Source organism: Lissotriton helveticus, chromosome 10 (assembly GCF_964261635.1).
Source record: "Lissotriton helveticus chromosome 10, aLisHel1.1, whole genome shotgun sequence".
In the NCBI taxonomy this organism is placed as follows: domain Eukaryota; kingdom Metazoa; phylum Chordata; class Amphibia; order Caudata; family Salamandridae; genus Lissotriton; species Lissotriton helveticus.
Genome location: NC_136071.1, coordinates 577,801,382 through 577,827,591, shown reverse-complemented (window position 1 = coordinate 577,827,591; position 26,210 = coordinate 577,801,382). Strand labels below are relative to the sequence as shown.

Here is a 26,210-nt window from a genome sequence, read left to right as displayed (position 1 = left end):
ACGAGCTGAGCTCGTCATGAGCGTCGAAGAGGTTAACTCCAGGATACTCCCTCTTGCTTGTGTGCCTAGTCATTGCGTGAATTGATTAGGAAAAGCCATCTAGCTGTGGTAGGTTGCAGACAGTACCAGATGAGTGGCATCATACACCTCTATGGACTCGCCTGGCCTAAGTGCGACCCAACATTACCAATCGTTCAAAGAACCTTAAAGGCCCAAATTCTCTCTCGCACATGCACTTTTACTAGCTGTAACCACCAGCTTAATTATGTCCCCTACTCTTACTTTCGTGTGCAGCCAATCAGTTTTACAATTTGCCATCTAGTCCAGTACTAGGCTACTATATTAAAAAAATAAATCTAAGGCACACTACACTATCAGTACACACCTCACATCACAAGACCTCACCACAATAATCAAAGGTTCCTGAAAGGTCATCTACCATGGGTTACTCAACACCTCAACTACACTAATTTGATTTTTATCAAAGAGACCAAATCTCAGCCACCTCCCAATCATAGAGTTCCAAAACCATATAATTGGAATAGTGATAGAAATCTAACAGCACTATTCCCCACCACCACCAACACGCATCATTCAGGTCAAATTAACTTGGACATACAGCACTCATAAGCAGAGCTTTGCATGACATTAAGCTTCCAAGCTGTCCATTGTCCAATCAAAATGCACATGTCTGGCAAGGGACAACTGACCACCCAACTCAATGAACAACAGCAAGTTCTTTGTTAAAGTCCCCACCATACCCAACACACTAAAATGATTAGTAGCATTATCAAACTCGTGTTTTAACAAGCTATTAATGGACATACAAAACCATGTACTGTCTCTATCCTCTAAAGCAAGCTTTTTAACATCAGCTTTAATATAAAACTTGTCAGGGTGAGTGGTAACATTAGTGACTTCAAACAAAGCACTTCAGAAATGAAAGCAAAAACATTAAGATCTGGACAAGGTGAGCAGCCTATAGATATATCCCCCTGGAAAAACATAAGGTAGAAGTTCAACTAGCGACAGTCACAAAGATACGAAGATAGGAAGTCTATTGATATGCACATAGATGCACCAAGTAGACATGTGGCCAGGAGTAAAATGATGTGCAAGTACTAGACATAGAGTTACCCCTTTCCCTTGTCTTTTCCTTTTTTTCCTCTCTCGTTTCAATAGGGTTAACATATGGGCAAACGTCCTTGACTCAGTAAGCACATGGGAAACAGAGAAATGTCAATATATGATGTTGGGTATTAATGTGTGGTTGTAGGATGCTAAATACCTTGTACTGCACCTATAAAATCAATAAACTATGTTCACAAAAAAAGAAATGCACGAGCAACATTTACATAGAGCACTTTACTATTTACATTCTAACATTTGCAATTACAGGGGCCTCATTAATTTGAAAGTGTTGGATACGTAATTGTGAACAATACAAACCTTAGACAACTGTCTACCAAGTTCAGAGGCTTCCTTCTCTAGGACTGGATCAGATACAGATACTCATGGTTTCATTAAAACTATCAAGCAGTATAGGAGAACAAATTACTTCCCTTCAGTAACGCCTTATCTGCTAGAGACTATCTAGCCGCAGATTCCTTTCCTTTGACTTATCCTGAGGTGTCAAGACAGGATACAGGAACTTTTTACTGAGCAGCAGTGCTTTAAATGGGCCGTTACTCACCGGTACTGAGTACCGGCACTTGCAAATTTTCTGGCCGTCAGTACCGGCACTTTTCTTAGTTGAGGAAAGAGTACCGGTACCCTCATTGAGAGCACAGCAGGCTCCGGTTCAGTGACTCCTCCAGCTCATGTAGGAGAGTAGGGTCTGCAATCCTATGATCACCCAGATTTTTGCTTTTTGTTTCACTGGTTTACGACTTTCCCTGGCTGTGGGCCTGCTAATCAGACCCACAGCCTAGCTGTTCTCTCTATTCCAAATTGTACCCAGGTACTGAATTGGCACTGGGCCCTCTCTAAATCCCTGTACCCAGGGCTGAGGTGTACCCAGAAGTCTCCCAGGGGCTGCAGCATGTATTATGCCACCCCTGGGCTGACTAACTAAACAGACACAACTGGCTGCTTGACAGCTGGGGCAAGGTGGTGTACTCACCCTTTGCTTTAGATATAGTATACCTATATCTAAACCTAAATGGACACACAGATCTATCAGTCACTCCTATAGCAGGCCTTGACAATCCTGAAGGCAGAGTGCTTGGAATCGTGTGAGATGGTGCTCTGGCATGAGCTGAGCCTGTCTGCGGCTTTCGGGATCTATCCCTTAGCCGTTTCCATGATATCGCATACCATATACTCTTAAGTGCATTATAATCCTCGCGGTTATATGCCAACTCTGGTATCGCTTTATCAAAACATGTCGAGTAAGGTGTCATACGAATTGGAATACTAACCCCTCGCCAATTCTGGCGACGGGGTTAGCATTCCACCCTTCTAGAGGGACACGACATGTTGGTAACCTGTAACCCCGGTTAAAGTCAGACAGAGCCTTAGCTCCACAAAATGGATGCTGCCACCGAGACACAAGTCTGCCCTCCTGCTGCTGGGAGTCCTCCCAGCGCAGGAGGCAAGGACAAAGGGTTTCCTGTCAGGGGCGGTGCCAGCACCGTCCCAGACAGGATTTTGTATATCCTAGGTAGGCAGGGCTTTAGAGGAAGGTGACTGCAAGTGGCACCCCGGTGCTCACTGTGCATAGGCCGGCTTGAACCAGTTCCAGGGGCACACCAGACCCTGAGCTGGGGAAAGCCCGCCAAAGGAGAGGGGTGTAACCACCCCCCTCCTGGTCCCACCCATAGGGCAGGACTTAGTCGCGTGCCAGCCGCCTTTTTCAGGATAAAGGTAGGAGCAGGCCCCCTTCCAAATTAGATCAATCTTTGAATCCTGAACCGACCTTCTACACGAAGAACTCAAGACTCTTCTCAAGATTTTCTCCCTTGTGACTAAGGAGTAGTCACCCTGCAGCAGCAGGCACCAACCAAGCATCGCGGTTTGTTGCCAGTCTCTCCTTCGGATCAAGACTGCTCCAGCACGACGAGAACCGGCTTCCCTGGCACCTCTGACCTCAACCTACATCATCAGCCCAGCTGTGATCCGTGGGTGCGACGAGACCTCGAGGGACCGGCCATCTTCAGAACTGCACGACGCTTGTCCAGCACGACCACCGAGTGACCCTCGACCGAGTGCTTTGGGGTAAGAGAAGCCCCGACCCGGAGCAACTCCAGCACCGAAGTACAGCCCCCTTACATCCACGAGATCTGCGTGGGGCCCTTCTGCTCTTTGCTGCTCACCGCGTTGTCCAGGTCACTTGCCCGTTGGCTAGTGGCCCTTTTACGACGCTTCACGACGACAAACACTGCTGGTCTGGTTGCTCCAGACTGGCCCTTGCTCCCCTCCAACAGAGGAGCACCCCGGACCCTCCTGGTCCACTCAAGACTCCATTTTAGGTCCACCGCGTGGGCTTGAATTTGCCAAGACTTGTTGCCCCAATCCTGGGTCCAGCGACGTCGACAGCAAGTACCTTCGTGGGACAGCTCGCACCTCCATCCTGGTCGCCGACAACGCCTCCTGGTCCGAGAGACTGCAGAGCCCAGCAGCGCCCACTCACCTGGTCAAGGTGACTTCGCCCGGTGCCACTCTGGTGCCCACTTAATCACTGGCTAGTGATTCAGAACTTGGTCCCCTCTGCTTACAGGTCTTCTTCCCGGATCCAGGCTTGGATCTCCACGAACTTCTTCACTGGCCGCCTGCCAGCAACTTCTTTCTTCAGGCTCCTGGTTCTCCAACGAGGGTTTCCGACGCAACTTGAACCCTATGCAGCCGCAGCCCCTGGGCTAGGTAAACTGAGTACTCCGGTGCTCCAGAATAGTCCAACACCCTAAGTGTTCGGATCCACCCTTGTTTTCGACCCACCTAGTCGGGTTCGCCCGAGAACAGTAACTTTGCATTTGCTAGCCTCCATAGACTTTTTCCCGCCTTACGCGTGAGAGTTCCCACTCTGCACACGACGTCCACAGGCCTCCTGCTCCTAACCTAAGTGTTTAGTATTGTAGGCCTAGCGATTCTAAAGTCTATGAGAATAGTTACTTACCTGCTAGTAATTCGCATTCCACTTCTTATGTATATGGTTTTTCGTGCCCCTCGGGCATTTGTGTAAATTGTGCGACTTTCAGTATTTCTTTAAGAGTTTTGTTGTGTGCTTAGCTCCCTGTCTCATAAAGAGCCAGGGTAGTCCTGTTATAAATAAATATACTTAGTGTCCTTTCACTTGGTGTTCAAGGGGTAATGTGATGGTAAAACAGCTGGCTTAACACGCCCTCTAGAGTCTTAGCCTTAGACTGCTCGTATCCATGCTACTAGGACAGCTGGTCTATAAGGTTGACTTACAACCAATCATCAATAAGGGTTGTTTGGACTGATACATAGTGATCACTAGAATAGTGAGCACTGCATATCAGGCCAACTTCTCACACTATCTAGCCGCAGATTCCTTTCCTTTGACTTATCCTGAGGTGTCAAGACAGGATACAGGAACTTTTTACTGAGCAGCAGTGCTTTAAATGGGCCGGTACTCACCGGTACGGAGTACCGGCACTTCCGAATTTTCTGGCCGTCAGTACCGGCACTTTTCTTAGTTGAGGAAAGAGTACCGGTACCCTCATTGAGAGCACAGCAGGCTCCGGTTCAGTGACTCCTCCAGCTCAGGGCAGACGCCGCTTTGCTTACAAGGAGCTTGCAAATCACAGAGCGCATGAAAGGCCGTTGCAGAGTCGATGCTGGAGATTCCAGCAGCGCCCACTTGAATGGCCCCACTGCAGGGGTCTGAGAGGGCTTACCCGGAGTCATGCTGTGATCAACAGGACAGGGTCTAAACAGACCCTCCACTGTCGATCAGGTGTGCAACGGCTATCAGCTTAAAGTGTTCCTCCATCAGGCATGTGAAATGGGCTGGGGCTGCCAGTCATTAATCCTGTCCGAGCAACAGCGCCACACAATCTTCTACCTTCCCAAAGATGTTTTTTTCACCTTTTAGTTCAGCACAAAGGCTGCTTTCCTTTGTATGCCCCTCTGTTGAAGCAGGAAACGAAGATGTAAAGTGGATAAATTATGTTTATTCAAGAAGTAACATCATAAGGGCCCAAACGCAGGTGGAAAAAGTAACGTGTGAAGAACAGCTCTCAAACGATCAAATCCGCAGAACATTCTATAACGTTATTTATAAAAGATAAATGAACGTCCCAACAGATGCCATAATCAACACTAGTCTACCAATGAAATAGAGATGTGTTTTTTTCAACATAAACGCATTCCTTATGCGTTTTGATATGTGCTGTAACTGGTATAAGGTCATTATATATCATCATATCTTGCTCTTAGCCCCGCTTTGCCCCTTTTCCACACCTCTTACTAATTTTAATGAGTACCTGCACTTATTTTTTCCCATTTAAAGCACTGCTGAGCAGTAACCCTGGGTGCCGGTAGGTGGCAAAATGCCGCGTAGCATCTGCGGCTGCATCCGCGCCCGAAGTGACACGCATGGTGCCTATATAGGGCCCACCCAAGCACACTGAGGTCAGTTTGTTTTTGCAACTACATACCAGGAGCGCTGAGCCACAAAGAACACTGACAAATGGTGTGAAAAACCTAGGGCAGTTAAAGGTTAACAGCCCGGTCCCTAAAAATCCATTCGCAGAGCGGGGAGGATGAATAATTTGGTAAGGAATCTGCCTCTAGATAGTCACTACCAGGTCAGGAGTTACCAAAGGCAAGTAACTTGTTGTCCGATAGACACTTCTAGCCACAGATTCCTTACCTTAGAATACATACACAAGCATTACCATCCCTGGAGGTAGGTCTGCAGACCAATTTCATACAAGGAAGTCCTGCAGTACCGAATGGGCAAAACTCCCATCTCCACAGATCTGACCGCCCAGGCAGTAGTGCTCTCTGAACATGTGCAAGGAGGCCCACGTCGCTGCCAGACAGATGTCCAGGACCGGTGCTCTGAGTGCTAATACAGTGGCTGCAGCCTACACTCAAGGTGGAGTGAGTGAAAACCCTCAGGGGGGTTGCTTCTTAGCCAATGCATAGTAGATCTTGATACAGAGCACGATACATCTTGACATCGTCTGCTTTTGCCCACCTCATCCGGTTTTCGGTCCAACATACCCCACGAAGAGTTGGTCGACCACCCGGAACTCTTGCGTGGTCAAGGTAGTACAACAACACCCTTTTTGGTTCCAGCCCATAGAGTCGCTCCTCTTCCTTAGAGGGATGCGGCGGAGCGCAAAAAGTAAGCAGAGTAATGGATTGGCTTATGTAAAAGGGAGTGGCCACGTTCAGGAGAAAGGAAGCTCTCACACGAAGCACCTGTTTGTCTGGGAAGATATTGAAGTAGGGAAGCTTTGATGATAAAGCCTGAAGCTCACGGACCCTCCAGGCATATTTTCTCGACGCAAGAAAGGCCGTCTTGATGGTAAAGAGCCTGAGACGACAATTGTGCAAAGGCTCAAAGGGAGCACCCCTGAAGACAAAAGTCTCCTTGGAAACTCCAGCATGCATATCTGCTGACATTACGCATTCTAGGCAGTGACAAACAGATCTAACCAATGCTCTCCTTGCTGCAGAGTGAAACCATGCACCACCTCTGCATGGAGATGCCATTTATCATCTGATAGAAATCTTCGGCTGAGTTTGTCAGCTCGAGTGTTCAGAGAGCCCACCAGATGTTGAACCACCAGGGAAATAAATGCCCTGCCGTTTCAGCCATGTCCAGAGACGCTGAGCCTCCTGACAAAGGGTCCACGACCCCACTCGCCCGGTTTGTTGAATGTCACAGATCAACAATGTTACCCAGATCGTGAACCTCTCTCTCTCTTCGGCAGTGGTCCCTGCTGAATGGAAACAGGCTAAGCTTTTGCCGCTCCTGAAGAAACCAGGCCTTGATGCCACGGTTCCCGGTAACTACCGGCCTATTTCTCTTCTCCCTGCCCTGACAAAAATCTGTGAGAAAATAGTCTTCCGACAATTAGAAAGATTTGTAGAGTCCTCCAATGCCCTGCACCCAGCCCAATTAGGCTTCAGAGCTGCATATAGCACCGAAATGGCACTGGTAGAGATGACGGAGTCGATCCGGGAGTGCCTGGACGGGGGCGGCAGAGCAGTCCTGATCTTATTGGATCTCTCTGCCGCCTTCGATACCGTCCCCCATGCGCTCCTCATCGCCAGGTTATCGACTATCGGCATTGGCGGCAATGTCCTGGCCTGGGTGTCCTCATTTCTTTCAGGTAGGACACAACAGGTCTGGATGCCGCCTCATGCCTCTGATCCAAAACCACTCCTTACGGGGGTTCCAGAGGGATCCACTCTTAGCCCCCTACTGTTCAACATTTATATCACCCCTTTGGTGTGTCTTGCGGAACAGTACGGGGCTAAGATTATAGGATATGCGGATGATACGCAGTTACTTTTCACCTGGCCTGACGATCATCTGGACATAGCAAAGGTCCATCTCTGCCTATCCTCAGTTTTCCGTTGGTTAACTCTGGCCCAACTAAAATGTACTGAGGACAAATCGGAGGTCCTCTTTTACGGGTCTTTCCCTCCTAGTTTTAAAAGTTCACTATGGCCCCCGAATGTTCCATGTCCTAAGGAGATGGGTGGCCCTGCGAAAAACCTTGGGATCTGGTTTGGAGAGGACGTAAAATTTGAGGACCATATAAAAAAAAATTTGACTATAACGTGTTTTGCTACCTTGAGAATGCTCAGGAAATTTTTTCCACTACTACCTAGAGAGGCGAGGGAGACTGTCGCCCGAGCACTCATTCTAGCAAGGCTGGACTATGCGAACTCACTGTTCAGCGGCATTCCAGCCTATCTGACCAAACGTTTGCTGGTCATTCAGAATGCCGCGGTCCGTCTTCTTTTTAACGTTCCTAGATGGAAGAGTGTTCGGTCTCATATGTCCAGCCTTCACTGGCTTCCAGTACCTCAACGCATCCTCTTTAAAACCTTAGTACTTGCGTTTAGAGCGACCCATGACCAAGGTCCAGCTTATCTAAAGAAAAGATTTACACTCTATGCCCTCACAAGAGAACTTCGATCATCTTCGCTATTTAAAATGACTCTTCCTCGATTTAAGCGAATCAGACTTGGGGGACAGTCCATTGCTGTGGTCGCGGCCCGTGCCTGGAATGCTCTCCCCTTTCATCTGCGCTCCAGTCAATCTGTAGCCCAATTTAAAAACTCACTTATTCAGTAGCAGTTCATAAATTGATCCTTGCTTATCCTTCTTCTCCTTTCCCACCGCGCCAGGATACTCCCCAGTAACAATGCGCGCTACAAAATCATTTATACATACATACATACATACATACATACATACAAGGCAGTGGTGTTGCTTGTAAACACTTGCACTAGCCTTCCCCTGATGGAGTGAAGCAAGGCTTTCAATGCCATTCAGAGCACTCCGAGCTCCAACAGGTTGATGTGGAGTCCAGATTCCACCGGAGACCATAGTACTCTGATCTCCACCTCTCCCAGATGGCTGCTCTATCCAAGGAGTGGCGCATCGGTCACTACTGTCGGATCTGGCTGGAGAAGAAAGATGGGTCACCCAATCGTGGTTCATAAGACCACTGCAGGTCTTTTGCTGTTCCCTCCAAGAACTAGACCATGTCAGAGATTACCCTGATAATGCGCCCAGTGGGCCTTCAAGTCCCATTGCAGAGCTCGCATATGCCAGTGGGCATTTAGCAACAGTAGGCTGTGGAAGGCCATGAGGCCAGCAGCCTGAGTCAGTCTCACCGAAATTCAGGATACAGGCTGAAACATCGGTATCATAGCCTAAATATCCTGGACTCATTGGCTTATTTGGCCCAAAACTGACCCTTGTTCAGAATGGCTCAGATGAGAGGGAGAAAGGTGTAGCTTCAGCACTTCAATAGTGAACCCCAGCAAGTGATGGAGGTCCGCCGTAGTCTGGAGGTGGGAGACGACAACCTGGAGCGAGCCTGCCGCAACAGCCAGTCATCGAGATACAGAAAGGCAGGCTGGGCTTGGACCAGTCCAAAGCAGGATGTCTGTATCTGTCTCATTAAAAGGGTTTCTGATAGGGACACTCCCGGCAGAAGCACTTAAGTCTAGACACTCATTTTAACTGCCACTGAAGACAAGCTTAGGCCTAGGAACTCGGCCGCCCTCCTCACCACCCCTGCGAAGGAAGCTTCCTCTTCCATAGCCGAGGTAGAAAGCATGCCAGTATCTGGAGAAGTATCCAGTCCAGTGGCAAAAATGGTATTCCTCAGGGTCCAGCAATCCCTCACTTTCTTCCAAGTCCCAGCTCCCAAGAATAGCGCTCAGACTCCAGCCTGAAAGGTATGGCTCCAGTTGGCAGACACCCCTCCTCTGGCTCCGTGTTGGAGTTAGTAATTAGAATGAGGATGTCGGCGCGGAGTCAACATCAAGACCTGCGCCAAGGAAGGATAAAGTAGCATGACAAGTATTAGTCCGGATCCAGGAATGGATGCTACGGTACCAACTGGAACCAGGGCTGCTGGTGCCTAAAAGATGAGGCCCTAGCCGAACTTTAGGGACCCAAAGGCACACAGGCCGCCCATATATGAAGAGCATGGCCTCAGAAGTCTTTTAGCTAGGCAAGCTAGCTCAGGATACTGGAAACTCGGGGAGGCTCAGAGACGGCCCAGGCTGCCAGGCTTCTAATATGGATGCTCCCTCGATCAACAGACATGTAGTAGTCGAACAGCTCTACAACTTCTCCCTGTGGGGGTGGTGCGACTTACCTGAAGGACCCAACCACTGAGTGCAACAACGATCTCAGACTCCACAACCACTTCCGGGACCTTCCTCTCAACCGGGAGCTCAATCGTCACGACATTGCAATCCGAACTGCCAGGAGCTTGAGGGATCATCCCTCAAGCCCTCAGCTTCATGGCGCAGCGAACGGCAGGCACAGTCATTCAAATTGTGGTCGCATTCAAGGCACCAAAGGCATACAAGGTGTGGGTCCGTCACATATCGATTGATGACAAGTGCTGTGAGGCTTGAAGCCGGCCTTCCTGGATGACATCCTGCCATACCAGGATGAAAAACCTGACCACAGTAGAAAAAGTTGTCAAAATCTCAAAGGGTTAGTTAACTATTTTCCAAATATGCGGAAACTGACGTCAGCACGCTGCAGTGGTGTCTATATAGGCGCCACAATCATCACATCTGGAGCAGACAAGACCACATGGAGCAGTACTAAACTACCTACTGGTGTGCAAGGGTACTGCTCACGAAAATAATTCTGGATCCAGTCTGACACTTTGGGATAATGCTATGGTAAGGACTCTGAAGCTAGAAGTCGTAATCAAATAATAGAAGAAGAATGTGGGAATGAGGCTAACCTCAGTTAATAAAGTTGTACATGTACTGCATGTCAATCTGCTGGCTTAAATATTTAATGGGTATTGACTGTTTTGCGATCTGGAGCACTTTAGGTTCAATCCCTATGTAGGAAAGATGATCGTTATGAGGTGCGCACCTCACCCATGGTCGACTCGGACTCTGGAGCATGAGGGACCTCACTGCGTCCTGTGGCCACTTGTGCCGTAGGCGAGGGGTGCAGTGATCAATCAGTACATTTGTAGAGTGCACAACTCACTGTGAGGGTCTCAAGGCACTGGGGGGGTGGGGCGCGGGGGGGGGGGGGAGCTGCTACTACTCTAACAGCTGGTCTTGAGGAGTCTCCTGAAAACCAGCAGGTCCTGGGTTGTCGTAGGCATATGGGGAGGGTGTTCCAGGTTTTTGCGGCCAGGTGAGAGAATGATTTGCTGCCGGCGGTTGCACGACGGATGCAGGGGACGGTGGCGCGGGCGAGTTCAGCGGACCGAAGTTTACAAGGCAAGTCGTTTGTTGAGGTACGCTGGTCCAGTGTTGTGGAGGGCTTTGAGTGCGTGGGTGAGGAGCTTGAAGGTGATCCTCTTGTTGACAGTGTAGGTCTTTCAAGTGAGCTGTGATGTGGCTGCAGCGAGGGATGTCGAGGAAGAGGCGAGCTGAGGCGTTCTGTATGCGTTGTAGTCGTTTCTGGAGTTTGGCTGATGTTCCTGGGTAGAGAGCGTTGCAGTAGTCCAGTCTGCTGCTGACGAGAGCCTGGGTGACTGTCCTTTTATGCGGAGGGTGTTGAAGCAGGAGGAGGAGATGGTGTTCACTTGCTAGGTCATTAACAATGCGGAGTCCAGGATGACTCCCAGGTTGCGTGTGTAGTTAGTGGGCGTCGATGCAGCTCCCAGTGCAGCCGGCCACAATGAGTCGTTCCAGGCGGAGTGGGTGGATCCGATGAGGAGGACCTCCGTCTTGTCCGAGTCCAGTTGCAGGTGGTTGATTGTCATCTATTCGGCGGTGGCCTTCATTGAGGTTGGATTTGGCAGTGGTGGGGGCCTTGGTGAGAGAGGGGATCAGCTGGGTATCGTCTGCGTATGAGACGATATTGAGGTCGTGCGATCTGGCGATGTTGGCGAGCGGTGCCATGTAAGCTTAATCCGGACAAGACGGAGCTGGTTCTGACTGGTGGACTTTACCAAAAATCCTTGAGGCCCAGGGAATTGTGTCAGCCCCCCTTCTCCTTCTAACTCTGTCAAGAGCCTTGGGGTAATCATCAGTCAGGATCTCACAATGAAGCCACAGGTAGGGTCAGTGATCTCTACCTGTTTTTATCATCTCAGGAAAATAAAATAAAAGAGATCTGCAGATTTCTTACATACAAAGCCCGGACTTAGGTGATTATCACCATGGTCATGTACCATATTGACTATGCCAACTCACTCTACTTCGGAATTCCCCTCTATCTATCCAAGCGCCTACAGTTGGTTCAAAATCAGGCGCTTGCTGACCAACCTAGGCACCTTCATGTCACCTTCAAGGTTGGGTGCCTTATTTTGAAGTCACTCAACGGGAAAAGTCCCAAATTTGTTAACAATCTGATTATTAAGCACGTTCCCTCAGGCAATCTTCGTTCAGCATACAAGTTACTTTTGTACACCCACTCTTAAAACAGAAGCGCACTGGAGGTGCCAGGTTTGCCATTTTGGCTTCCATGCTCTGGAATTCTCTTCCCTCTGAAATACGCCTTTGTACCAATCTTCTCAGTTTGAGGTCTCCTTAAGACCTGGCTCTTCGTCAAGCCTTTTAACATGCATTAGAACTTGGGTATCATTCAAAGTAGCGCCATGAAACCTCCCGGTGTACGTGCGGTTAACATAACATATTGGAGAGTGTCGGGCTGAGGGACGATCCTTGGTGTACGCCGCAGATCTGTGTCTATAGAGCGGAATGGGTGGAGGCGGACACTCTGGGTTCTGCCAGTGAGGAAGGAGGTGGTCCAGTCAAGTACTCGGTTGTGGACACCTGCATTGTGGAGTCGTGTGCAGAGGGTGTGGTGGCAGACAGTGTCGAAGGCAGCCGAGAGATCCAGGAGGATGAGGGCTGCAGTTTCTTCGTTGTCCATCATGGCCCTCATGTCGTCGGCAGCAGCAATGAGGGATGTTTCGGTGCTGTGGTTGCTGGGGAATCCGGATTGGGACGGGTCCAGGATTTTCTTTTCGATGGAGGAGGTCAGTTGTTTGTTGACTATCTTCTCGATGACTTTCCCCGGGAATGGGAGTAGGGAGATGGGCCAGACGTTCGAGGTCCTTGGGGTCAGCTTTGGGTTTCTTGAGTAGGGAGTTTATCTTGGCGTGCTTCCATCTCTCCTGGGAAGGTGGCGGTCTCGAAGAAGCTATTGATGATCTTGCGGAGATGGGGTGCGATGGTGGAGCTTGCTTTGTTGAAGATGTGATGCAGGCAGGGGTCGGATGGTGAGCCGGAGTGGATGGTGTTCATGATTTTCTGGTGTCGTCGTTGACGTGGGGAAAGCAGGGGGTCGATGTCTATGAGAGGCGGTGATTCTGAGGTGTCTGTCTGTTGGGGGCCCTGGTTGCTGAAGCTGTTGTGGATGTCGGTGATCTTGCAGTGGAAGAAGGTGGCTAGGGAGTCGCAGAGGTCTTGTGAAGGCGGGATGTCACTGAAGTTGGAGCAGAGGTTAGAGAGTTGTTTCACGATGTTCAAGAGCTCTTTGCTGTTGTGAGCATTGTTGTCAATGCGCTCTTTGAAGGAGGTCCTTTTGGCGGTTCGGATGAGTTGTAGACTGTTGCAGTCTGGTGTTTTTTCGTGGTGCCACTTCTTCGCGACCCTACAGAGGCCTGCTTGGATGCCTGGAGGTCGGCGGTGAACCGGATGGCTTTTCTGTCTGTGCGTCTGTTCCACGGTTTCTTGATCGGGGCGAGAGTGTTGGGGCAGTCGTCGATCCATTGCCTGAGGTTGAGGGCGGCAGAGTCGGTAGGGTCCGTTGGTGGGTTTCAGGTTAGGGTGGTGACTAGCTGGTCTTCGGTGACTTTGCTCCAGCGGAGGTGGGGGGCCCGTTGTGTGCGGTGGTGCGTAGCAGTTTTCTCGAAGGTGAAGTGGACGCAGCGATAGTCGGTCCAGTGGAGTTCGGTGGTGTGGCTGAAGGTGACATGGTTGCAGGCTGAGAAAATGGGGCCGAGCCTGTGTTCGGCAGAGTGGATGGGAGTCGTGACTAGCTGTTTGAGTCAGAGGTTGGCAAGGTTGTCGAGAAGGGTGGTGGAGTTGCTGTCGTAGGTGTTCTGAAGGTGAAAGTTCAGATCACCGAAGAGGATGTAGTCCGTGAACACAAAAGTGTGCGTGTTGACTAAGTCGGCGATGGAGTCGCTGAACTGCGGCCTGGGACCGGGTTGTCTGTAGATGAGGGTTCCTCTGAGGGTGGTGTTGGGGTCGGTGTGAATCTGGAAATGCAGGTGTTCGGCGGTGATAGGCGGGCCTTCGGTGCTGGTCAAGATTCTGAGGGTGTTTCTGTGGACGATGGCGATTACTCCTCCTGTGCCGTTGGTGTGGTCCCTGCAGGTGATCTTGTAGCCGTCAGGGATGGCTATGGCGATGTCGGGTGCCGAGGAGGGGTTCATCCAGGTCTCCGTCAGGAAGGCGACGTCTGGGGAGGTGGGGTCGAGCAGGTCCCAGAGTTCGATGGTGTGTCTGCGGGCGGAGCGGGTGTTGAAAAGAAGTCATCGGAGGTTTTTGCAACCTACCCCGGTGGGCATGGTGGTGGTTTGGAGGCTGATGTAGGGGCAGTTCTGGCAGGTGAAGGGTCCGCTTTGGGGTGGCCCGGAAGCAGGAGTGGGACCGGCCGGCGTTGAAAGCGTGGAGGGTGCCGACGTCGTAGCGGCGTAAGGTGTTGTAGCGTTCGCGTGGGCCAGGGAGTCTGGCGCTGTGCGCAGTCCAGGCGTGGACGGGATCAGACGACCTTGCCTTAGGAGCGCCAGCGGCGCGGCTGCCATTAGAGGGTGAGGTGGGCGGGAGGAGCAGCTGTGAGGCGGAAGAGGGGCTAATCAGAGATCGAGGGTGCGGGGCCGCAGTGGCAGGAAAGCGGAAGAGCAGAACAGGAAAGCGGAAGAGCAGAACGGGCGGGGAACAGGAATACAGTGGCACAAAATTCAAAAGTAAAGCGAGAAATACAGTGGGAAATAAGGGAACAAAGCAAGACAAACAGTAGCAGCAATATGAAACACAACAGAGCAAGTGCAGATACCAGGGAGCAGACTACCAGCAGGAGGCAGGGGGGGGGCCTCGATCTCACGGCAGCAGCGGGCTCAGGGGCACGGGCACACAGGTGGAGCTGTGCGGCATGGGGAGCGACCTGCCGGGTCAAGGGCGATGGTTACAGGAATCTGGTTTGTCTTCAGCAGGCTCTTTTTCTTTTGAACAGAGCTGCTGTTCAGAGGAGATCTGGTCTGTGTGGAAGGAAGTCAGTCCTCCCAGGGGTTCTGGAGGTCGCTGGCTACAGGACTAGGAGACTTTTGGCGCAGGATCTCTGGAAAATGTGATGGTTCGGTAGGGCTAGGGCCAAGTCAGTTCTTCTCTGCTGTCTCCTCTGCTGTGCTTCTGCTTTTGTCCTCCTCCTTAGGTAGCAGGAATCTGCCATCTGGGTTCAGGGCTGCCCCCTAAATACTGTATGTAGGGGTGTTTTAGGGGTGTCTAGGTCAGTAGCTAATGGGCTACTGACCTTAGGGTAACTACACCCTTGGTGTGCTCACCCCACGTGGGGGAGAGGGCACAATCCATAATACTGACTGGAGAGTGCACTGAAGAGAGGGCTTCACCTCACCTCCTCCACCAGAGGGGTGGGTTCGACAGAGAGGTGGGCACACCTTCAGGCATGTAAGAATTTTTCCTGCATGTCTTTCCGCCAAAAAGGAAGTGAGACAGTAAGGGGGCCTACTCCTGATAGCATGAGAGGCTGGGGGTCGTGGTACAAAGGCGTAAAGGCCTTTTAAGCTACCCTGTCGCAGATGGATCTTCTTGACCTGGGGAGGTGCGACCATCTCTGCCCAGGAAATGCTTTCCTGAAACATGTCTTGTGGTGTCAGGATGGAGTTTACCAGTCTGGGAACCCATCAGAGGTAGGCTTTTTTCTGGGGGCATCTCTAAGATGTCTTCTGAGTTCATTGTATAATAAATCCCACACTGGCACCAGTGTGGGTTAATTATGCTGACAGATTTGCTACAAACTTCCCAGAAATCAGTAAAGTCATTATGGTGCTGAGGAGTTCGTAAAAACTCCCAGACCATATTCTCTTTTATGGCTTTACTCCACTGACAATATCCAAGAATGGACTTGGGCACTATAGGGGGTACAGTGCTCATGCAACTATACCCTCACCAGTGGTGTAATGCACCCAGCTCGAGGGGTTACTTACCTATATGCCAGGCAGTCGGTTGCAGGCATGTGTGCCATGTCGACTCTTCAATTTTCTCTGCACCAAAACACGCAGCCTGCAATGGCATATGTGTGTTAAGGTACAGGACCTCTAAGGGTGGCACAATATGTGCTGCAGCCCTTAGAGGCCCTCCCTGCTCACATTGCCTTTGGTACCAATGGTAAGTTTTACAAGGGACTTACATGTGTCCAGAGAGGTGCCGAGTGGGGGTACAAAGGTAGTTTTGGGAAATAACAGGTCCTGGGAACATGATTGGTAGGCACCCAGGGCACATCAAGTCAAAGTGCATCAGAAATCTGGCAAAAAGTGGAGGGAGGGTTACTGCAACAGAAACCCACTTTCCTACAGTGGCTGCTTAGAAAAATAATAGTAATAGATTAATAAAGTATATACAAATAAAAAGCAAAATGTATAATTGAACATTTTAAAACATTCTTTAAACGTGAACAAGGCTACATTCAAGTTAGTATCCTCAGATTGATTAGTGGGAGCAGAGCAGGTGCATCATACAGAATACAGTATGCATTACTGGCCTCAAGTTTAGAATAACGCCAACCTTCCTATTAAAATTTGGATTTTTATAAATGTTTTTGTTGTTTTACTGTTCAAATCAATGAAAATGCTTAGGCCAGGTCCCCGGCTTCCAGTAATGACGTAGTTGGTGTCCCCAGATTCTAATGATAATTTAGTAGGGCCCCCGGTTTCCAGTAAGGATTATATGGGGGTCCACAGTAGTCAAAAGGTTAAGAACCACTTCTCATCCCTTGAGCTAGTTCTTTGGTATTTGTTTGCCTGTTTGTATGGCCGCCATCCCTCCCCACTCCTCCTTATCATTGGCCACTCATTGTCCTGACCACTGACGGCCCTGTCATCCTGTTGACACTTCATTGCTCACCTTCCCTTTCCTACGGTTGCCTCCCTGCAGTGAGCTTTTCTGCCCCAGGTATTTCTCTTTGTTCCCGGAAGACTATGTTCCTGTTCGCTCCCTCCCAACCACGCAGGACTGGTACCCTCTTCCACATGCCCTCCACGGTCCACCTGCAGTTGCAGTATGCACACGTTTCCCCTCTTTACAACTGTCCCTTGTGTTTTAAATATGCCTTCATGCCACTCCTGTTTCGGTCAGGAATGTCATGTTCCCAAGCGATGCTAGACATCATCGTAGTTTATCTGCATTGACATGTTTCTTTTGTGCACGGAGTGCTGCGTTATACGCATTTCCTGATTGAAACGTATTCAAAAGATTTAAACCACTAAAAGGTTAAGAACCACAGCCCTAGCCCATTTCATAGTGTGTTGCTACCTGGGAGTTACACTCCCCATGGAAAATCCCTTTGACAACAGGTTTCTCCATCCTGCTCGGGTGCCAGCCTATCGGCCTGAACAAGTAGTTAGCCCTTTATTAGGGTAACCTTAATTTGCCCTTCAAAAGACAGCTTACCCCATTGAAGCTTGCTGCCTTGGCTCACCCCCCCAGTCTCGGGAGCAGCAGCATTTTGCAACAGAATACAGCTACTGGAAAACTCGGGCAAAGCAGCTTCAGCTTTCTAAAGTTGTCTTTTTTCAAATAGTTACATTAATTCGGACTTTGGCAACCGGCCGGTTTTAATGAGACTATTCTTTTGTTATCCTGAAGTATCTACTTTGGCAGTCCCATTCGGAAGTTAGAACTGTTGATTTCTTCATGTGTAACTGTATAGTCGCCAATGGGGCTACTAGCACCGCAACAGTAAAGCAAAAATACAGGATTTTTACAGACAGGACATGTAAAATATTAATATGCACATCCTTTTGAAATGGCAAAGTTGAATTAGTGGTTTAAAAACTGCCCTGCTAGTCTACAATGGCAGCCTGTGGAGTCGAGCTTTATTCTACCAATCTCGTGGTGGCACAACAAGCCCTACGTCCACAAGTGGCATTTAATGTACAGCCCCGGGAATACATTGTACCATATACTAGGGACTTAAGTTAGTTAAGTTATGCCAACAGGCTGTAACTCAATTGCACATACGCTTTAGTGTAGCACTCGTACTGGGGTCAGATTAGCAGGTCCCAGTGCACTTTCAGAGTAAAACACATGCAGCATCAGTCCAAAAGTTTGGCATTTCCTCACACTCTAGAATACCCACTTTTAGAGTATGCTTTGATTGCCCAGCTATCACCAGACCTTATAATCAAAAGAAAAACCACTCTCAGAAGTACTATTGAGTATTGCATCTGATTGGGCAGAAAGTGTGCTTCCTCTAAAAAAAGGGCTAGTATTGCACTTTTTGTCTTGTAAGAAAGGTTATGCACTATACAGCATGGCTGTCTGGTTATAGATGCAAGCCAAAGATAAACCACAGTGCTGATCTATTTAGTATGCAAAGTTACAATAAAAGATGACAGGCTGAGATATATTTAATGTGAGAAGCATATGTTAAAAGTCGATATGCATTTAACGGTGGATTATTGCTCTGTGTTGAAGTCTGCAAAGAGGTATTTGCTTAATAGAATCCCAAAGATTACCGCAGTAGGCAAAGGTTTTGGTGTTGGTTACTCCCGCGGAGACTTTGGCACTGTTATAATCCTTATTAGGCCCTCTTAAGAAAAAGTATGTTTTTTTGCCTATTGCAATTTTGCATATATTTGTAAGTTATGACTATATGCCTGATGATTGGCTATGCTCAATACAGAAGGCCTGAATTGGATAGGATAGGGTGACAAACCTAATAAGGCTCAACTGGTTCACTAGGAAGTGCAGTCTAATGTCATAGGTCCGATCATTTGATTATTTACTCTTATGACACAGGCAGTAGGCCTGAATTATTCATTCTAAAAAGCATTTGTTAAACTCAATAGGCATTCAACCATAGATGATTACTGTCTTGCAAGCTATAGACACATTCCGTTACGTAAAATCTCAGATAAGCATAGCAGGCAATGATTTTGGTATTGATCAGCGGACAGTCACACCAAAACGACCTTGCAGGAATGGTGTGAGGAACTGAACATTTATTTTACTGACAAGGTAAGCTCTATTCAATTGAACTTCGATGTCGCCAACAGCCCACAGACGGTGGTGGACGTCTCGCGTATAAGGGACTTATTTCTCCAACACAAGTTAATAACACTTGAAGCCATCTCCTTACAAAACTAACTTGCAGCTCTAAAAGCACTCAAATTCGTTTTCCCTAACGATCTCTGCCCGACCTACGTTCTTGCAGTTGCAGCCGAGATAATCAATCTGGTAGTTAACATACTACTCAAACTTTCCGTATCCTCGGCCATGGTTCCCTCTGCCGGAAAGCAGGCTACGATTATTCCCCTGCTCAAGAAACCTACATTGGATCCCTCATTGCCCTACAATTACAGCCCCATCTCGCTTCTCCCTGCAGTGGCAAAGATACTTAAAAAAGCAGGTTAACATGAAATTGTCAGGTTTTGTTGAGAGATCTGCACTGCCCCACCCAGCTCAATCTGCTCCAGAGCTCTGAACAGCACGAAAATGGTGCTCATATAAATATCTGAAGCCATTTGGGTGACGGTGGATGTTGGGCAGCCTTGATTTTGTTGGATTTTTCGGCAGCGTTCAATACGGTTCCTCATGCCCTGCTACTGACCCGCCTGGAAGTGGCCGGATCAGAGTGGGATTGGTTTAAATCTTACCTGGTGGACAGAACTCAACAAATCTTGCCTCCGTCTTTCCCAGCTTCTACCCAAAAGCTGGAGACAGTGGTCCCTCAGGGCTCAGTATGGAGCCCTTTGTTGTTTAACATCTAAGTGTCTCCCCTGATTCAGTTAGCGGAAGATCTTGGGACCAAAGTCATCTCATAAGCAGATGATTTTCAGCTGCTTTTCTCCTGGAACAAGGACAGTGGGCTAACAGTACTCAGGTTAAGGTTTGCCTCTGTGCCATTTTCCACTGGTTGGTGGAGGTCAAACTAAAATGTAATGAGGACAAAACACAGAACCTCCTCTTCAGGAATTTGCCTTCACAGTTCTGTCTCTCCTTCTGGCCAGATGAGTTCCTTTTACCATCACTCCATGGTGGTCCCGTAAAAACTCTGACTAGGGGTTGTGGCCTGGAACCAACTTCCAATTGAGCATCGTGCAATCCGCACTCCAAGGGTATTTAAAAAGAAGCTGAAGACATTTCTTTTTAGATAAGTTCTCTCGAACTGTTCACTCCACGTGCAAATAGCATGCGCCGGGACACTACTTGGAGTAGCTGTGCGCGTTCCAAGTGCTAATAATAATAATAATAATAATAATCACCATCCCAACTGGCAAACCTTGGAAGTAGTACATTTTCTCAGTGACAATCCTCGTTACATTCTTTCATGACAATCTGCAATTTTGGACACATTAATAATTTTGTAACGGAGTGCCTGATGGTTGCCAGTTTGTTCACGCTCTAGTAGGCTTGTGTTGGTTATGTTGAGAATCCTATGGCAAAGGCGACAGGCCTCATTGGCTCTTTGGGGAATGCTATGTCCAATACCATAGGCCTTATGTCTTTATTATGAGCGGTTATGACAAAGACAGTCGGCCCGACTCATTATGAAATGCACACGTTGAAGTAATACACTTTGAAAGGGGGATTGTTATTGCACTGTGTTAAAGCCTGCACATATATTTTGTTACATGGAAACGCAAAGGTTACCAGAGTAGGACACGATTCTGGTGTTGATCATGTCCTTTGCCAAATCCAGCCAGAAAAAGATTCCTACTGCAATAATGCCTGCTATAACATCTTCATAGACCTCACAGGCTTGTCTGGCAGGACCGTTACTGGGGAGGAGGGGGAAGCATTAAAATATACTCTTACTAAATACACAGTAATAAGGTCTGTGTACCTTCCATTCATAGCTACAGAAAGACTTTCCATTGAAAAAGCATTTTTTGTTTTGCCACTAACTTTGTGGCTCAGTTTCACTATCTGAATGGAGGAAGTTAGCGGCCATGGAGTATAATTAAGTCAACTATACAGCAGTTTTGTCATTTAGGGACTTGGAAACAAAAAAAATGGCCACTGGAAGCCATCTTTCGGTTCTCTATGCAATGATCTTAATTATTAATTTAGTAGTGATGATTACCTTATTGACGGGGATGCTACCAACCAGGTTTGCACTCACCAAGATGCTCCGAGATCACTTGATTCTATGGAAATGTGGCCACAGACTTCCTGAAGCCCAGGATAGACCAGCCGAAGAGGAAAGCTGTGGGAGCCAAGAGGCCTTAAACCGTTTCTAACAAAAGGATTAGAATACCACATGCAACATATTAAAATAAGCAGAAGGTTCATTACACCTCAATGGAGGACTGTGTTCCTGTAAGACCTTGTATTGTGCTATTAAGGCGCTCAGTGGATTCAGAGCAGTTTCCTGTTTGGATGCTGTAATTTCAAACTGGTTCCAATTGTTTGGAATACTAGTGCACTCCAACTGCTTGTCCATGTTACTCCTATTATATATTTACCTTTCTCTAAGCAGTGGTATTGAGCAGTCAAGCATTTTACCAACAGGAAAAGAGAACTAGAAAATTTTATTTCACCACAATAGAGTAAATAATCAATAATTTACATTCAGTGCTTTGCTTTGAAATAGGAAATGTATTTTAACCAGTAAGCTATCAGTTTAGTTCAAAACGCAGGAGAAGATAAAATGAAAATAAAAGCCTGCAATAGCTTTTGGTTGGAGACAACTCAATTTCGATATAGCACTGGATTTATGATAACACTGGGCCGTGGACTAGCATTGTCTATCCTATGTTTCCTATTTAACTTGGTTCAAGTAGACTTCAAGTTAGGTACTAAGGTTTTAGCTTGAGTTAATTTCTTGCAAACAGGGCTGAAAAGTGGACAAGAGAAATACATCACAGAGAGACTGTACCAAACTCTATCCCTGGATGACACACTGGTAACAACCTGGAATAAAATGTGCACCCATAAAAATGGTACGGCTCTAAAACGGTGCCAGCGTCAAAAGGTGTTTATGCCAAGATCCACCATTCAAATCACTACAACTACTCAGCAGCAACTCTGGTGACCCAGTCTGTTTTATCTAACAATGAGTTTGGGACAAGGATCATAAGGATACAAGTCACTAGGGTACAACTACCAGTTCAGGATCCAATTGGCAGCCCTCCTTTTTACATGGAGCACAAAGACACTGGAGCCAGTACTCACCAGGGTGTCCTTAGGGGTCAATTTGCTTTAAAGGCCCTGTATGATAAAATTTACTAGTCACTTAAGTTTTTTCCGGTAAAAAAGCACCTTCCAGGGTCACTAGTCTAAGGAGACCATATTCTTCAGGGCTGAGCAGTGAAAAAAGACTCAAAATGTTATCAATTAAATTATGATTAGGGAGATTTGAAAGGTTCTTTGATTGGAGAGACGACCTAGAGCAAGCATAAGTGAAAGCCAAACCATTGCCATGAGGCTGATGGCCAATTGGTTCTTTGGTACAAGAGATGGCATGAAGTGAGCAGAGTGAAAAATCACCCCATTTGATGAATAAAGGTAATGGTCCAGCTCATTAATATGAAATGTTTGGTAATTATTGGTTTCTTCTACGTAGGCGTTCTCGGGCTACCCTTGTAACTCTCCTGGTTGATCCCAGTACTTCATGGTGACCTCAAGTAGGTGTTCCGGTCAGGCAGGACTTGCTTGGGTGTTTCTCACACCTTTTTACCATACCGTGAACCACACACCTTACTGATGCGGTATGGCTACTATGTCTCTTATATACCTTCCCGAGAACTCATTTCACTAAAATGTGCAGGTACAGCAAATGTTTGCTGAACCGAAAAGGTCTAGCATGCCTGAGCCAAATGACATGCCCTGATCACAATGAAAAATGGGTCTACAGAAAGAGCTATCCACACATCTTTAGAAACCTTTTTCAAGCCTTTTATTCCCAATCAAAACCGTTTCAGTATACAAGTTTTGTTATTCTCAGCATTGGGGAAACTTCTTGAACCACTGCCTCCATGGCCAGACATGGTCCCCCTGCACCACACTTACCATAATCACACATTTAGGGGATAACTTTTTAGGAGATGTAATTTAAGTTTAAAAATATTTAATGGCTAAGGAGAATGAACCACAACTACAGTTGTTACAATCAAAGAAAAAAGGAGGCCTGTTAATGTCAATATAAGTTTTTAACAAAACCATCTTAGGTAAGTTTACTGAGACCTATCTGTGACCACTGCAAGACTTGATCAACTGATAACAAGAATGAAAAAACTTACATCCAGCTCAAAAAACGGGTCTCTCTCTTTACAAGCAATTTCATAGTCCGCCCTCAAAGCCAAGTCATGAACCTTGGTACATTCTCCTAGATCCATACGCTGTCAAAATAAAAATGTACACGTCAATTACATTTGTACAGGACTAATTGCATATAAGAATGAAGTATTACCACATTACACTGTTTAACTAGTAAACCAAGAAATTGAATCCAAAGATACCTATATTCAGGCATTTATTTTCTTCTTCGTCATTGGCATAGTTTAATCCCATTCTATGACCCTATAACTGAACGGATTTCAGGACCCATAACATACCTGCTGTATATGTCGCTGCAAGGTCCACGGTGGGAAAGAGTGCAGTGGAAAAAATGTGATGACAGGCAAGCGACAGCCAACGCAGAGTCTGGGGCTAACTGATAAGGATAAGTACTAGGGAAAGGCACAGAGAAGCATTTTTAATAGGCAGGGCAGTGAATGTGATAGAGGGAAAAGGAATGTCATCAGTGATAGGCAACCCCAAGATGGGGAAAGGGCAGGAACTTCTGACAACTGACGGACAGGGAAGAAAGCAGTCAACACCAAAGGGCAGAGTGGTATGGGGAAGTTGAGGATTGAGAAAGGGTCTGATGTAGGAAAGAGCTTTAAGGCACAAGAGGAGCAGTGGGCGGAGTAACATTTGTAAAAATTGTATGAGAAGGCAAGTAACATCTGGGTTTATCGGAATCAAGCAGTGAAAAAAAGGTGCTAACTGGGTCTCTCCTTCATGCAAAGCAGAGACAAAGGGCACACCAGCTGCACCAGGAGGAAACGAGAGGGGATCTGGATGCTCATGCAAAGCCAAATAGGACCGGAACAATCTCAGTAACTCCAGCACCATCCAAATACTGTCGCCATGCATATCCAAAACCCTTTCCTCTTGAGTGAAGCTCTTACCTCCTATAACCCAACTCCAGGTGTCACTTGTTGCTTCCCCTGTACCATACCTATTCATTTAGTGCTACCCTCTGATCAATCCACTGTGTACCCCAGCCAACCAGTTTAGAGCAAAATCACAAGCTTCTACCCTCTTCCCTAAATAACCAATCTTGCACGTCGAACCACTAATTTTGAGACACCCTTAGCCCACAAAACAAGATAAAATGAGCTCGGTACACCTCAAACTGTGAAGGCTGAGTCAACACCTCCGCTTATCACCCATTCTCTAAAGCTGGGACTTTCTGGCAGATCTTCCCAGTATTTTGCAGCAAATCATGGCTACAATCCATTTGTGCGACCTTTCCGGCTTGTTCAACACGGGCAAGTCATACACACTTTGCCCTTCACATAAACATCAACTGATTAAGCATTTTACTACTCATCACTAATATACAAGTCACTTACTGTTCCAGCAAGAATATCATGAGGGCAGCAATCCAAGAGATGACTTTTGCAGACACGTTCATCTGAATATTTCACTCTTTGTCTTGTCTCATCACCTGAAAATTATTGTGGTGTTGGTTAATACAACACTGAAATTGATCGAAATAGTTACTAGCATATAATACCAAAAGGTGTGAATAGGTTGCTTCAATTTTGGTACAAACCCATTTTGGTCAGAGGGCTAGATCGGCATGCTTGAAATCTTGCACTGGTCGGTTCGTTTTTTTTTTTTATTTTAGTTTTAAGATCTTTTCAAAAACTAGCAGAAAGATCCTACATTTGCAACTAATTTGCTGCTGCATAGCATTTTCTTTTTACCAGACAAACATATATGGACATGTCTTAAGAAGCAAGTTATTATATATATATTTTTAAACCACACAGTGACACGCAAAAAGGAACATTTTCAGAATTCTCTAACCTCCAAAACAATAGAAGTAAATTACCTGTATCAAAAGCACTTCTGTATTAAAATGTTGAAGTGTATATAAAAGGGTCCACAGACCAGTTTCATGTAAGATCGCAAGTAAAAGGATAAACACCCAGATAAAGGAGTTAAGCAAAATGGATAGGTGGTTCCAATAGATGCAAATCAGGGAAACCTGCCTTACGGTCGGTCGGCAGGTTTGAGTGGATACACACTCCTCCACACTTAGCCAGGAAAATATTGTTGTGACAAACAAGTCACTGGGTCCGGCCGATCAGTCAGGAAAGCTTGCTATTACGTTATAGGCTCAATTTATAAAACTTCATCCTTCCTGTGACTGCATGATATATACATACTATGCATTTTTTTTTTACTGTAAAGAGGAGAGTGGCAACTTAAACTTTTACACATTTACAAACACTGTTTTAACTATTTAATTCATTTCTTTTGCAAACTGCAGTACTTTCCATATTAATATCCCTAGACAAGAACATAGGTTTAATGCTCCAGATTTAGTCAGAGGCTGCCTATTAAATAGTTACTGAATGACAACCCCTTTTTAGGTCGAGCTATTAAATCCCGCAGGGATTAATAGCTCGAACCTATAGCAGGGGAACAAACTCTTGAACAAGCGGATTTCTCCCAATGCATGTTAACTCTTGAAGCGTGACGCTTCGCCAGCGCACGCTTGGCCTCAGTCATTCCCTCCCATTCGCTCACTCCCCCCCCCCTCCCCCCACCGACTTGTTTTTACATCTCGCCTAGCTCATGCTGCCTGAATGGGCCAGTTGGCTCTCTGATTGGTTGGTAACTACCAAATAAGGTTTCTGATTAGTGAACCTTGTCAACCAATCAGCGAGCCAACTGGCACGTGTTAACTCGCTGTCCCGAGGGCGTGTCTATGTGCAGCCTTGTTTTTAAAGCCCACCATTAGGCAACTTTACTTAACGGCGGTCAGGCTCCTTTATTTATAGTGGATTGTTACAACTTCTTTACTCGTCTGGAAAGTACCTTCTTATCGATGTCGCCATCTATTTGCCTCTTGCTGTGAAATATTGCATGCTGTGTCTGCTTTTAGATGCTTGTATGCCAAGTCTCAGCACGTGTGTGTGTGTGTACACACCGCATGCCTGCCCTCACCACATGTAACCTTGTGATTCAGCTGAAAGCAGCTCTGTAATTGAGGTGCCAGCTCATCCACATGTCGCGGTGCTGTGTTATATGTACGGTGCACCCAGGAACATGGCAGTATATTTGAAAACTAGTATTCTCCACCA

The 26,210-nt window shown here is 47.2% G+C and overlaps 1 protein-coding gene across 3 annotated transcripts in view; it reads right to left on the bottom strand.

The window, feature by feature from the left end:
- Positions 1 to 26,210, bottom strand: part of LUC7L (LUC7 like) — a 253,595-nt gene that overhangs the window by 122,855 nt on the left and 104,530 nt on the right. For all 3 annotated transcript variants that reach the window (XM_078663114.1, XM_078663115.1, XM_078663116.1), the window contains 2 exons: positions 24,468 to 24,562; positions 23,088 to 23,186 (listed from right to left, as the gene is read on the bottom strand). In XM_078663114.1, the coding sequence (XP_078519240.1) occupies positions 23,088 to 23,186; positions 24,468 to 24,562 (194 nt within the window). The remainder of the gene's footprint in view (positions 1 to 23,087; positions 23,187 to 24,467; positions 24,563 to 26,210) is intronic.